General features: G+C 39.2%; 1 protein-coding gene across 2 annotated transcripts in view; it reads left to right on the forward strand.

The window, feature by feature from the left end:
• Positions 1–9,034, forward strand: part of LOC122667975 (RING-box protein 1a) — a 28,157-nt gene extending 19,123 nt beyond the window's left edge. The window contains exons 1-6 of one of the 2 annotated variants that reach the window (XM_043864480.1): positions 2,951–2,989; positions 3,034–3,195; positions 3,424–3,474; positions 3,621–3,680; positions 8,769–8,840; positions 8,935–9,034. In XM_043864480.1, the coding sequence (XP_043720415.1) occupies positions 3,060–3,195; positions 3,424–3,474; positions 3,621–3,680; positions 8,769–8,840; positions 8,935–8,972 (357 nt within the window). In that variant the 5' untranslated portion in view covers positions 2,951–2,989; positions 3,034–3,059 and the 3' untranslated portion in view covers positions 8,973–9,034. Of the gene's footprint in view, positions 1–2,950; positions 2,990–3,033; positions 3,196–3,423; positions 3,475–3,620; positions 3,681–8,768; positions 8,841–8,934 lie in introns of those variants that run through there. The other variant, XM_043864481.1, reaches the window with a different exon arrangement.
• Positions 9,035–14,928: the final 5,894 nt, after the last annotated feature.

Consider the following 14,928-nt stretch of genomic DNA (forward strand, 5'->3'; position numbering starts at 1 on the left):
GGGTGAGTCCCACATGTTATGGGTTGGATTGACAAGGAAAAGCAAGGGAAGGAAATAATAGAATATATGTTTTGTAGTGAGGTGAGATTTTATGGGAGAGAGGAAATGGGAGAAGAGGACAGAGAGAGAAAATGACATTTTTTGTAAATTGTGCTAAAATCCTATCAAATCTGTAGGACTTTTATAAGGACCGTTTGTTTGACGGGGACTTAGGTGGCATTGAGAATTGTGGTGGAAAAGTATTGATGTGGCACTTCAAAATCCCAGTCCAACCTTGTTTGGTTAACTTGGGGTTGCGAACTTACAAAAGCTCAGGGAACAACATTAAATGCTTTGTCTAATATTGTGACACTTGAAAATCTCATCCAATTGGTAGGACTTTGGTTACTATTCATGGAAAAAGTAAAAATCTCACATTTGTTTCCCAACCCATGATATTATGAGACCCAGTCCTACAACATTCCCACCTCATCATCCCCGTCAACCAAACGTCTTCTTAAAGTGAGTGGATGTGAGAAAAAGTGAGTTGCCACATCGTCAGACATAAATAAATACATTTAATGAAGTTATCTGAAAATCTTTCACCATGTCTAATCAGATTCATATTAATGATAGTTTGTTTTTTACTATTCTTACCTTTTCCACTTTTCTCTATCAAACAAGGAGGGCCACTTCGAAGATTAGGCACAATAGCCTCGTGACAGCCAAATTCAATTGGCCCAAAGCATTAAGGTTGTGATGGGTTAGCTCAATAAAACCCAGCAAGCATATTTCTATTGATTCTGTTCCAAAACTTAAATCATTGAATATTAGGCACAATGGATTAAACATAACACATGCAAATACCAATATTCAATTATTTAAGTATACAGTGTCATCTTAATAAAATAGCATGGAGAGCATTATATAAATTAATGAATAGCTTAATTATAATATGAACTTTAGGCTTAGTCTAAACCAGCCCAGTTTGGTTAAATTGGGCTGAGCTTGGACAAAAAGCCAGCCCAAATGGGTTGGGTTAGGGTGTTGGGCTCCTTTGTAGCGTGACACAGTGTGTAGTGCACATCCAACAGTCTTGTGTGTTCAGGCGACAGCCCAACACCCTGCATGTGTGTTGGGCTGCGTGCTCGAGCACACAAGGCCGTCGGATGGTGCGCTACACATTGTGTCGCGCTACAAAGGACCCGAATCCTGGGTTAGGTAGCCCCCCATATGCTGGTACAGGTTTGACATATTTGTCACCAGGGTTTCAATAATCAAAATCGAATGGATTGAATCGACTGAGCTCAATACCAATTCCGATAGATCTGGTGCGGCCGATCCATGCTGGGTTTCTAAGGTTCAGGCTGGTTCCAGCCTATTCCGGCCAATTCCCGACCCATTCAGCTCAATTCTGGATAAATTGGAATCGGCTGGTCCCGGGACCGAATTCCCATTTGCAACCCATGACTCTTACTGTGTTTGAGAGGCTATCCATTTGATCCAACTCAACCACCCCAAATGAACCAAGCCATCTGATCAGATCTGATCAGCTCATCTCAGTCTTTACTGTCCTAGCTAGTCCTGTAATCTCAACAGTTGCCCCCTCTAACCAACCATTGCAATTTGAAAGGAACCGACCAACATTTATGAGTCAACCAGAAAGCATGCATTGAGCCGTTGAATCAACCATTTCTTTCACTCCAAGCTATCAAATTCTATATATCTCATCTACCATCCTTCATATCAACCACTTGAAACCATCACAAGTCACTAATAAGAATCTGTATGGCAACCTTTAAAAAAAAAAAAAAAATTACTTGCCCAAAAAAAAAAAAAAACTCTACTTCTTATAAGGCAGAATTTGTGAACAAATGGAGAGCAATTATATTTAACTTCACTTTGCTAATGTTGAAATCTTTGATAAAAATAAGTGAAAAGATTCTTTGAGCCATTGGCGCAAGATATAGTAGCACCTTGGTGTTTGTCTCGATCTTTCTCACATTAATTGACCTTGTTGCCTTCTTATCCAAATAGGAACCTTTAGTTATAGTGAGACCTTTGATTCTTGGCTTTGTCGTATCTTGCTGAATCAATGAATAGATAGAGTCAACGGTATGACAGACAACACTGTCTGCACGTGAATTAACATTAGATTTAAATAGGGTTAGATGGATTCGATCTTCTCGATAAAACAGATCAAACTGATTATTATGGAAATTATTCGAACTATTTCAAAGACCCAATATGCTTCTTCTTTTTTTCTTTTTTTTTTGCATTGGGCAAGCTTGGGGCATTTTCGTTTACGCAGAGAGCAAACAAAGGCGAATTTGCTATGTTGAACAGATAGTCCAACAAGACGGGGAGAATGGATCATCTGCATATACCAACAGGTGAACGTACATCTCAGAACCAATCACATTTTAATTTTGTTTCCAAAAAAACCCCTCCTCCCTTTGTAAATGGCAAAAATAAGACAGCTGGTTGGCTATTACATGTCCGTTCACCTGTTGATATGTGCAAAGGAACCACGTAGCAAGACGGGGTGGCTATGGGCCTATGGCTACCTGCAGTGGGACCACGGCAAGGTGGGATCAGGGGCAAATAGGAATGGACTGTTGTGTTTTCTTTCCTTGACCCACTAACGTGTAAGTTGGGCTGGCCCAGCTCGTGGGCTAAAACCCAACCTTGAGTTAGATTTCTCAGCCCAATTTTGGGCGGACTTGGGTTTTGGGGCCCAAGTTGCACCCCGTAGTACTACTTTTTTTTTTTTTTTTTTTTGGTTGAAGTAGTACTACTTTAACTTATGATATTTAAGTTCAAGTCTACTTTTTTTTTTTTTTTTTTATGATATTTAAGTTCAAGTCTACTTGGAATTCTGATATTTTTCTTGCAAAAGAAAAACTTCTGATATTCAAGTTCAAGTCTAAGAAGGAATCTTTTAAGGTTATAAAACCGGGATGGTGTTCCAACATTGAATCGGTCTCTCGCGCTCGCTCTCTCTCTCTCTCTCTCTCTCCCTCCCTCCCTCCCTCCCTCCCTGTGTCTTTCTGACGCAGTCTCTCTGTGCTACTTCCGTCATGGCTACTCTGGACACCGATATTAACATGGTTCCCGTTGGCGAGGGTTCCAGTGGTGCTGGTCCTTCATCTTCAACGAAGAAACCGAAAAGATTCGAGATTAAGAAGTGGAATGCCGTCGCCCTTTGGGCTTGGGGTAAGAAGTTATTGTAGAATCTTACCCTAACCCTAATTTCTCCATTGTTATGTTTATATTCTCTTTCCCTTTTCCTTTTCCTATGATGGTTTTTATTTTTTTCTACTTCTCTTCCCGGGGATTAGGGTTTTGTTTTGTTTTGTTTTGTTTTTTTTAATTATTGTCCTTTTCTTTTTTCTTGTTGTTTTGCTTTGGATCTAATTCAATTATGTTTATGTGTGGTTGCAGATATTGTTGTTGATAACTGTGCAATTTGCAGGAATCATATCATGGATCTGTGTGAGTAATTTCATGTTGATTTGTTCCCTTCATCTTATCCTGTGATTATTTTTGTTTAGTTATTAGTTATTCATCTGCGTTTCTTGTTTCGATTTTTTTGTTTTTGCGGTGATTTTAATTTCGTTCCGCTTTCTTGGTTTGATCAGGCATAGAGTGTCAGGCTAATCAAGCTAGCGCGACTAGTGAGGAGTGCACGGTAGCTTGGGGTATGCATCTTGTCTAACCCCACAATTGCCTTTCAATCATTCTTTAATTTTTTTCCCCTAAGATTTGGTAGGAGTATATTGTTGGTACCCATTTTTACAACTGTCTGGTGCTTGTAATATCTATATTTTGTATATTGTTTTCTCCAAGCAGCTGTGTTTCTCTTCCTTTTGTTACCTTTTTTGATTTTCCTCGAATGTAGTTATTTCTAGGGCGATATGCTTCCTTTGGCAATATGGTCTTCTGAGTCTCTGGAGTCTAGATGGTCACTCAGTCAAAGATTAAATATCTTTATCCGTTGATTCTGTAGGTCTCCTGAAAGTTCAATTCAGCATTTGGTTGAGCAAATGATCTTGAATTAGGCAAAACTTGTCTATTATAATTCCTTCAATATTATTATTTTAAAATTTTTTTTTTTTTGGGGGGGGGGGGGGGGGGCAGTGATGCAGGAGCTATTTCTTTGGACCAGCCCAAACCCATTGGGGATGAATCACATCCAATTGATTGTTGGGTCCAGTAGCATTTAAGGGTCTGAGATATTTTTGTAGTTTTTGCAATTTATTTATTTCTTTAGATGATGTTAGCAGTATTTGTATATTTCATCATACATATTGGGATCAGTTCATACTTATAAAATTTTCCTTTTTTTTTTTTTTTTCAAAAACTCTTTACTGCATTTCAAAGTCTATTTAGAGTTTGGTTCAGAGTGAATTTCAGTTTTAGATTAGGATTAGGTTTCTTTCAGTTTTAGAAATGGAGTCTTTAAATATTTTCTTTAAATACCAGTGTAATCAAACGATACTCAGATTAAAATAAGAAATTTGGTTTTGTTTTCTGTTACCATACGGTACACAGCAGGTTGTGTGACCTTTCTTCTTCGTCCTCCTCCTCTCTCTTCCTCCCTTTTGTTTCTGAACCTTTTCTTTTTTCTCTCCCATCTCACCTTCTTCTTCTATCTTCTATTTTCTTCAGTTATACTTCTTTTCTTCTTGTTTATTCACTATTTTTTTCCTGTCAGATTGAAATTCTGATCTGGCCGGTGCTGGCAGCCCCCCAAAGTCTGAAGTTGATTTCCTTCATACCTACCCTTTCACCCTGGTATTTTGTGGGGTGTTCACAAATCCTTCGGCGACTCAGGCTGCCAAATCTGAAGGTGTGGACCCATAAACGATCCGAATTGGGTTTTAGAACCCAAGATCCGCATCAGGGGGGGTCATTCAAATGTGTGTTGGACAATTTCGTTGGATCCCTTGGTTGTCATTATATTTGTCCAAAGGAGAGACTAAACATGTGGATTAAGTTGTGGAGCGGTTCAGAGGTTCCTCAAATGGTTGCAACTATGCAAATTACGCTTAAGGGATAATTGTGGTGTCATGTTACTTCAACAATCACAAGATGGGATCTACCCTTTCCAAATCAATTTATTGTGTTTGTAATATGTGGATAAAATTGTAATTTTATGCCCACTCTTTTGATCAATCTCATTTCCTCTCAGTTCCAGTACCTGCTACTCTGTATCTGGAATTCATCCTTCTCATTGCTTCGGAGCCCTGCCTCTCCATATTAGCAATAATTGGATTTCTTTGCTGTTCTCTCTCCCTCTCTTTGCTCCATCAATTTCTCAATCAGGTTCTTGGTGGGTTAAGTTTCTGAAGGTTTCAGATTTAGATTTTTATAGTTCTCGAGATTTAGGTTTCATGATGTTTCCTGGCTTAATCAGTGGAGAAGACGGAAACTGGTTTCAAACTTTTCTGATGAGTGCTCTGGCTGAAGTTAACATACGTTAGTGTCACATACGGTTGTGACACCAATCATGATTCTTCCAATAAATAACAGATTAAGAATAAATATATGTGAACTATGCTAAACTTGTAAAATTTTATCTGCTATTGCTGGGAAGAAGCGCATTTTAACTAACCTGTTGGACAAGGAGAGCCAAATTCCTTTGCTTGTGCAATTGTGCTTGTGCAATTGAAGATTGCTCTCCATGAATATTTTTTGCAGAACGGGCATCTTGTCATCGGTCTCATGTTTCCATTAAAGATCTCACACTGATGACTAGCAGGAAACAGTCTCATGTGAACAAAAAATTATCTTCAGCAGAATTTGGAAGAGAAAGTTAAAAGTTATATAATTTAGAGTATTCAGATGTGTCTGGCATTAGGATATATTATTAGAGGACTTTGAGGTAACTTGTCTATTGGGAGGATCTATTCTTTCTCCATCAACGAAGAAAGAAACAATATGGAATTCACAGAATTTGTTTTTTGTTAAGCTTTCTCATAGTTGCATTCTGTAACACTATAAATCTCTAAAAATAAATGTGATGTTATTGCAGTTAGCTTTTGTCTTTTTCAGATAAAAAAAATTATTATTGAAGATAATCTATCTATATTTGAGATGCGACAATCAATTTCTGTTTTCTTTTGACACCCCCCCCCCCCCCAAACCAACATTTTTTTGTTGTTTGCCACAAGACAGTGCAACATTGCTCTTGAGTTTCACCATGCTGAGCATTACAGAATCTCTAGATGCATTCAGAACCAAGCTTATGCATATGACATGGGTTTCAGTCATTAAAATGCCTAGTCTGTCCTGGGCAATGGCCTGGGATCATGATTCTAAGTATCGGCATCGTGTTGGCGTATCGGCTGATGCTTATTGATATCGTTGGAGCTCGATATGATAACGGTATGGCTCAGGTGTATTGGCCAAAAAGTGGATTATTTTTAAATTATGCTTGATACTGGTCCGACACAGCCTGGTTGCAGCCGATCCGTGTTGGTATCATATCGATATCGGCAGAGACTGATTCCAATACCTATAACCTTGCCTGGGATAGGGTGTCAATGTTTCTAGAATACTTAGGCGATATTCAAGACATTACTGGATCAGGTCCTTCAGATGAATGAAATGCTCCTAGACTGAAACTTTAGGGTTTTTGTAATTTTTTTCTTAATTTTATCTTGTCGACAGGACTTAGAAGTAGAGTTATAGTCAAGTTATGATTTCAGTTTTACAATAGGATTAGGATTTCTTTATCGTTAATCTATATAAGAACATGTGACATAAGATTCGTGGGATTTTTGAAATTGAATAAAAGGGTTTACCTTGTTGCGGCCAAGAGCTGTGTGCACAGGTACCTCTCTTCCTCCTCTGAATTCCTCTCTCGTTTCAGGTTCAGTCCACCCTTACCCTTATTCTATCATTCTCTTCTTTCTGTCCTATTTTATTCCTTCTTTCTGTTGCTGTTTTCTACGGAGATTCAAAGGAGTTAATCGATTTCCTCTGTTAGTGATTGGTTTGGTCTGATATTCTGAGCACCGATTGTCCTTCCATAGGTGACCCAGGCCCTCGAGTCTTGCCTCCCAATTCATCTCTTGTAGTGAGCTGCTACTCTGCAATCAATTCTGGTTGCTAAAGTACCGCCCAATACAAGTTCAGGAATTTATTTTCAGTTTTTTGGGTTGAAAATTCGAATGCTTGTTAGTTGGAATCAATTTTAGAAGGTCTATATATAAGTAATACACATCCCCCATCAATTAGAGATGATTTGAGTAAGGAAAATGTGTTTTTTTTCCCTAAGAGTTTTGGTGTTTTTGAGCAGTGCATGCGGGATTGGTATCCCAAACCTGATTTCTTCTCTTCTTTTCTGTTCTCATCTTCTCTCTTCTTCCTCCCAAGAAGATCGATCTCATCTCTCTTCCCTCCCCTTCCATCAATCTGATTTCTTCCCTTAACAATGCAGTTACTTCATTTGTCTCAGATCTGATCACAGATTTGATTATTGGGCCTGCTTGCATTTGAAATCCTTAATCAGGATTTTCAGATTGCATCACCCCCCTAACCACAAGGCTTTTGGGAAGGAAGTGATTTTTTTTCCAGGCCTCAGAGATGCAGTAAATAATATGAGAGAAAGATTTGATGATGGAGAAATCAATGCTAAATCTGAAGCAGGGACTTGACAATGATGTGAAAGGCCATCGATAGTGGAGGGCTGGATAGCAATAATGTGAGTTGACAAGGATGGAGATTAGTGGAGTTGTGCAGAAGAGGATGGAGAAGATGTAGATGTGGGAGTTGGCAACCAATGGAAGGGGTTGGGAACCTATGTGATTTCATCATGAAGCTTAATGCTATTTGTAACAAGTAATTCAGTTAATAGAAGTAACCTTCTTCAGGTTTTGGATGTTAGCGAATGTGACTTGGCGAAGGTGAAGGCTCTGAGGCTCGGTATTTCGTTGTTCCTGTCGAAGTTGCATTGTAGCAGTTTGGGTAATTTCTAGATTTCCTGCCCATCTGATGCAGCGAAAATGAGATAGTTTGCTTCTGATTTGTGGTTATGGCTGTAATGACTACTTTTTGAGACTGGATACTTGGGCAGAATCTGATGAGGTGTTGCTCACCTGTTTGTGCAGTGAGTTTGAAGTGGAAAGTGAATGTAGCAATAGTCTCCCATGAGTGAAAAGGAGGATGTAGTTTGCTACTTTTTTTAATTCCATCTGGTAGAATTTCCATTTGGGTTGCTTCTGCATGTTGCTTCATTCTTGTAGTCTAACAACCAGAACAATATTGCTCTTTTAAGGAATTGACTACCAAGATGAAAGGTGTATAGAATAATGAACAATGATGAGACTTAAGGTAAGAGGTGCTGCCTCCAGGAGGTTGAGAAAACAGGCTTAAAAGAGAATTAAGCAAGGAGAAAAGGAACCCCCCCCCCCCCCCCCTTCTTCCCAAAAAAAAAAAAAGATCGGTATTTTCTTCTATTGCTGTTTAAACTGCCTACTGTTATTTGTGCTACATTGGTTGTGTATGCTTCGTACCCTGTCCTCGTATCTTTTGCCTTTATTGTCCCCAATATCAACTAAATTAGATTGTCTTAATCTTTGCTGTGACTTGTACTGGATGTTGTGAAAATTTTCTTAAAAACATTTTTAGGATGAGGAGAGTGACGATGATTATTACAATTTGTACCTTTTTTCTTAAAAACATATTTAGGATGAGGAGAATGATGATGATTATTACAATTTGTACCTGTCCTTGTTTATAGTATAAACAATTGTAAACCAACTTTTTTCGTATGTCCATAGGTGTGTGCAACCATGCGTTTCACTTCCACTGTATCAGCCGATGGCTTAAGACCCGTCAAGTGTGTCCTTTAGGTATGTGTTGTCTTTCCCCCCTCACATCTTCTTTTCTCGTGTTGATGCTTCATGTTAATGAATCCATACGTTGGATATGGTTGTACATGTGCAGATAACAGTGAGTGGGAGTTTCAGAAGTACGGCCACTAGAGTTGGAAATGGTGCGATGGGACTTGGTCATCTCTTGCAGCTGATTTCATTGGTTGATGTAGTTACACATCCAATCTATTAATATCTATCTCCCTGTGTGTCTTTATTGAAAATCTGAGAACCCCAAGTTATTCGGGTGCGCTTGAATTAGGAAACCTTGGATTCTTTTACTGCATTTTACGTTTCTTCTTATTGATGTTTCTAAAGTCCCTGAACTGTGAAGAAGTTGCACCTGACCCACATTTCAGAATGGATTTGGCAGGATATATGCATTATGCACATTTTCCAAGTTCTTTAATTAATAGGATATATCACTGTAGGCTGCAGTTATCTTCTTAAAGTATGTTTTTCCTTTTTTTGTTGAATTCCAAAATTGCAATGAACAATCAGAAAAATTTAAGTAAAGCATTAATGAGCATACTAGTAGGCATATAGAACTTGGAAACTTGGGTAATGAATCCTCATTGTTCTACACGACTACAGGACTCTTAGTAATCAGTTGGGGAAACTGCTCAATCTTGTTTCTCCGTTTTGTCTGTGGTTGGGAGTTTAGCTCTGTTTGGTATGCATTCTATGAATAGATTCTGGGCCTAGAACACACTTTGAAATCCGATTTTCTCTATTTTGTCGCTTTAAAATGTTTTCCGACACCAAACTTATTTTTAGAATTTATACCAAACAACATAACCTAAACTCAACAGCGTTATGTTCTCTACCTTGCTTGTTTCATTGTACTTTTTAAGCAATATTAATTAATGGTAATGGTACTAGAAAAGGAAAAACAAAAACTAATATTGATTGTTAAAGGACAATCACCATTCGTTTGCCCATTCATAAAGGTGAGCTTCTACCCTCGTTCACAGTTTAAACGAAAGGACCAGAACTAATATTGAATGCACCAGTCCTAGTGAAATCAGTTTTGTATAGGGGTATTCTGCATCTTTAATTTTCCCGTCTAATGCTGTAAAACGATCCTCTTTCGGAAATTTTTTTTGCCTAGTTTGGTTTTAACTTCAAAGATTTTCTTTGCCCTTTTATTTTCTTTTGTGTGTTTTTTTTTCAAGGTGCTTGCCTAGAAAGCTCTTCAAGCAGCTCAAATAGCTGTCCAATGATAGTCATGAATGGACCCAAATTTTTTTGGACTGGTGGACTTAAAGTCCCTTGCTTATATATATTTTGTGGACCTGTGGACTTAAAATACCATTGCTTATATTTCAAGTTCCAGTCAAAGTGAAGTTTTTGAAATTCATAATAAAATTATGGGAAAATTCTCTACATCGAGGGCGTAGGATATGTCTAGACACATGGGGGTGGGTGAAATGACCGTCCCGCCCTGTGTATTGTGCGCTGCAATGCAGAGAACATCATCCCTATAATTATAAGAGTTGGATGGTTTTAGAAAATGGAGGGACTCGGGGACACATATGGAAAGGTATTTGATTGAATTTTGAGCATAAATTTTGACATATGATTAATATGCATCAATCCTAGGGTGGCAAATTATCATATTACCTAAAAATAGTTTCCCTTGACCAAATTACCTACAACGATATTTCATTTAATTAAATAATTCAAATTCAAAATAAATATATGTGCTACTAAATTGCTTTAAACGATGGCTGCGATGGCTACTCTACGACAAACCCTCACCTGCATATATTTTTGCCTTTTCCCCTTGACCATCGCCATACAAATGACCAAAAATATTAATCCTCTCCAATTCCTAAAGCTGTGCAGTGTGGCAGTGCTAGGTGGAGATGTTGATACCTGGCAGCTCGGACATCCAACGGTCCGAGCTCATTGACTTATGTTGAGCTTGGACTGTTGGATGTCTGACCTGCCAGATGCTGACATCTCCACCTAGCACTGCCGCATTGCACAACTTTAGGGAATTGGAGAGGATTATTTTCCTAGATGACTATAAACTCTTGGACATGATTATCAACTTTAGGGTATGGACATGATTATCAACTCTTGGACGTTTTTGTTGCGATTGTCATTGGGGGGGGGGGGGAGGGTTATCTAAAGCTAGAAAACCTAGCCCGAATTGATAAACACCAATAAAAAAAACTGGACCAAGTCAAATCGGTCCTTATCGGATTGGTTTTGGACTATTTATGACGGGACCTGATGAAAACCGGAATCCACCAAACCGACTGATATCTGAATTGAATGAAACGGATAAAAAAATTCATTGAGTATGAGGTTATGAAGATGTGAATTTATTACCCATTGATTTCTTATACCTACAAGTTGACCTCTAAAAGGCAATCATGAAGTCCTCTAATCTCCCGTCGCCCACTTAACCTTCTCCTATTCCACTTCACCCTCCTATCCCCTTACTCCACCTATCCTTCTTCCTTTTTCTCTTCTTTACTATTTGCTCGATTGGATAGTCAAGCCAGTTTTCCTCTAGGGCTTCTTTATTGGAAATCCGTTTTCCTTCTTTTCTTCCCTCTCTATTGTCTCCGCTTATCTTCTAACTTCAACTCTTTTTTCTTTCTCCTGTGCTCTTGCTCCTGACAATTTTCTTTTATCTGTGGTTGCTTGAGCCTTGAGTGCTTTTGTTTTTTCGCTTCCTGCTTGAGCTACAGTTTGCCCTAGCCCTTGCTTGGTGCTCCTTTTTCATTGTTTCATGGGCTTGAGTCTTTACCCTTGCCCACCTTTGGAGTTCTTTTTCTATTGTTTTTCCCTTTGGAGGTGATGGCATCGTGAGGTTCGAATTATCCCAAAGACTCACCTTCTCATGGCGGTATCCAGGGTTCCTCAGATTGTCGTGGTTCCAAGTATTCTACTCGTCGACCTTTGACTCGGGCTGCGAATTGAGGGTATTTTCCTTCTTCTACATGGTGTGCTACTTCTGGGCATTCCTCTCACCCTTCTAGTATGGATTTGGGGAATGCTAATCCATGCATTCATTATGCTCCTTTCGCCTCTGCCCATGCACTATCTACGGTTATGTCATTGGCTTCCCAAGACCTTCTAAGGACACTATCAACTCATGTATTCAAGCCCTCTGGGAATCATATGGTGCATCCTATATTTGCTACTATGAAAATAGTTATTTTCATGTGGAATTTGACTCTCTTGCCAACCGAAATCGGGTTTTGGCTCTGGTGCCATGGTGGTGTGACAAGAAGCTCTTAAACTTGGTCCTACATCCTCTGGGAAACAATATTTATGCATATGAAAGGGAGGCACTACTGCTCTGGGTCCATGTGATGGGTATTCCTTCCTGCTGTTTCAAGGAAGATCTTATCAAGCAAGTGATTTTGTGTGCTGGTCGCTTAATTGATTTGCATAATAATTCTGTGGAATTGGGGCTTCCCATGGATATTGCCCTAAGTGAAAATTATCTTTAAGAAAAGAAGACCGATTGAACTGTATTCCATTTGCTTCCGTTGTGGTCGTATATTTCATGACACAACCCATTGCCCTTCTCTCTAAGACCCTAGTGTTTCTTGCCTACCTCCATAGGGCTTTTTCAATGAGTCACTCACCCTTCTAGTATGGATTTGGGGAATGCTAATCCATGCATTCACTATGCTCCTTTCGCCTCTGCCTATGCACTATCTACGGTTATGTCATTGGCTTCCCAAGACCTTCTAAGGACACTATCAACTCATGTATTCAAGCCCTCTGGGAATCATATGGTGCATCCTATATTTGCTGCTATGAAAATAGTTATTTTCATGTGGAATTTGACTCTCTTGCCAACCGAAATCGGGTTTTGGCTCTGGTGCCATGGTGGTGTGACAAGAAGCTCTTAAACTTGGTCCTACATCCTCTGGGAAACAATATTTATGCATATGAAAGGGAGGCACTACTGCTCTGGGTCCATGTGATGGGTATTCCTTCCTGCTGTTTCAAGAAAGATCTTATCAAGCAAGTGATTTTGTGTGCTGGTCGCTTAATTGATTTGCATAATAATTCTGTGGAATTGGGGCTTCCCATGGATATTGCCCTAAGTGAAAATTATCTTTAAGAAAAGAAGACCGATTGAACTGTATTCCATTTGCTTCCGTTGTGGTCGTATATTTCATGACACAACCCATTGCCCTTCTCTCTAAGACCCTAGTGTTTCTTGCCTACCTCCGTAGGGCTTTTTCAATGAGTCACTTACCCCTCCATTACTTGTTTTCCGCCCATTGGGGCGGTGTTCTTCTAACCCTGAAGCTATGTTAGAAGCGTCCCCTTCTCCAGATTCTATCCCCTCTTTTGAGATTCCTAGTAAGTTTGAGACTGGAGGAATATCCTCTGTAATTCCTGAGCTTGGTTGTGATGGCGATGGAAATTTGGAGATGCCTTCTTGTGATATGGATTGTGAGGATTTATCTCCTCTCTTTGCCACCTACAACAGGTAGACTATCGAAGGAGATTGGCAAGGATTTGTTTATTTCTTCACTATTTGAAGGGAACCAAGCCGAAACTAGTCTCTGTTGGGAGGGAATTCACACCCAGCCGTTGATTGACTAACCATCGATTTTCAGCTCAGAACAAGTTTACGAGGGCCAACTCTCTAGTTTATTTCAGAACACTACCTTCATGGCTGTGCCTTTGGTCCCTCCCCCAGTACTTTTCACTGATGTTTAGTTCAAATCTTTGGAAGACCCTGCTCAAAAGGTTGTTATCCACCAGCATTTTTATGGTTCCCGAATGCCTACTCCGTTGTTCTCTGATGCTACATCCCTCGCTGTTGTAATTGGAAAAGACTTCTTCTTGGGTAACCCGAGCCTCTCCTCATGCGCAAAGAAGAGAAAATTGATGCCATCATCTTCATCATCCCCGCTCACCGCTGAGTTTGATTCCATTCGCAACTCTGTGGCCCTGTCTATTTCTTTGTCTTCTGAACCAAAGAATCTCCTCTCTCTTCGGCAAGACTGGTTTGCTGATTTTTCTATTTCTGATGTTGACTTTGCTTTCAGGATTTCCACTGCTCTAAACCGTCTATTTTGCCCTATATCGTGGAGGAAGCTGGTTCGTTGAACCCCAATCGAAAATCCTTGTTAAAACATCTCTTTCGAAATAGATCGAGATCGATTCCCGTTGTGTTTTATGTGGATCTTATTTTGAATCCATATGGCATCTCTTCCTTTCATGTAACTGGTGTAAACATGTTTGGGTGGCTGGCCCCTTGGGATTGAGAACGGAATACCTCTCCCATAAGTCTTCACTTCAGTTTTGTGCCTCTATCTTGTCTGATAAACTCCAGGATAAGCATCTCTCTAAATGATTTTTTTTTTCGACTTTTGTTGTTACCTGTTATTTCATCTGAAAAATTTGGAACAAAGTTGTCCATAACTTTGTTAAACCTGATCTTTTGGGAGTTTTGTCGAACATTCATAAAATGGTTGACGGACTTAAATATTTCCCCCGTCCCCCACTTTACCATTTATTGTGTTTTATTCTGGTAAAAATGATTATTCCTACATACATGTTTGCAATCTTTTTCCATATTACACCACATTGTTCTTATTTGCACAGGAACATCTCAATTTTCCCTAAAGAGATCGAGGTGGATGTGCTCTTTTTTGTTGGAAGGACAACTATTACTAATAGCTGCAGGTTTTTTGGGTATTAACTTTTTTTTGGAGATAGATTTTTGGCCTCTCAAATGGTTTTCAATATGCATCCCAGCTAAGATAACCATCAGCGAAATATGGTGTTGCAATATGGAAATTCATACTATGCTTCAAGACCCAACTTCGGTGGTGCGACCATGGAGACTCATTCCCCTTTTGTCAGAAGTGGCTGATGGAACTAAAGGCATGCCAATCACCTTCTCACAAAACAAATACTACCTAGCCTTGCAATTTTTTGACAACCTATGTAACAGTCCACAAAAAACCAAGCAGTCCTTCATCATAATATTGTACGGGTTCTCTTATCTTTTCAATTATATATTTTTTCTTTTCTTATTAAAAAAGGGGAAAATTAGTTACACAGGCTTGCGTGT

This window comes from Telopea speciosissima, chromosome 7, assembly GCF_018873765.1.
Source record: "Telopea speciosissima isolate NSW1024214 ecotype Mountain lineage chromosome 7, Tspe_v1, whole genome shotgun sequence".
Taxonomy (NCBI): domain Eukaryota; kingdom Viridiplantae; phylum Streptophyta; class Magnoliopsida; order Proteales; family Proteaceae; genus Telopea; species Telopea speciosissima.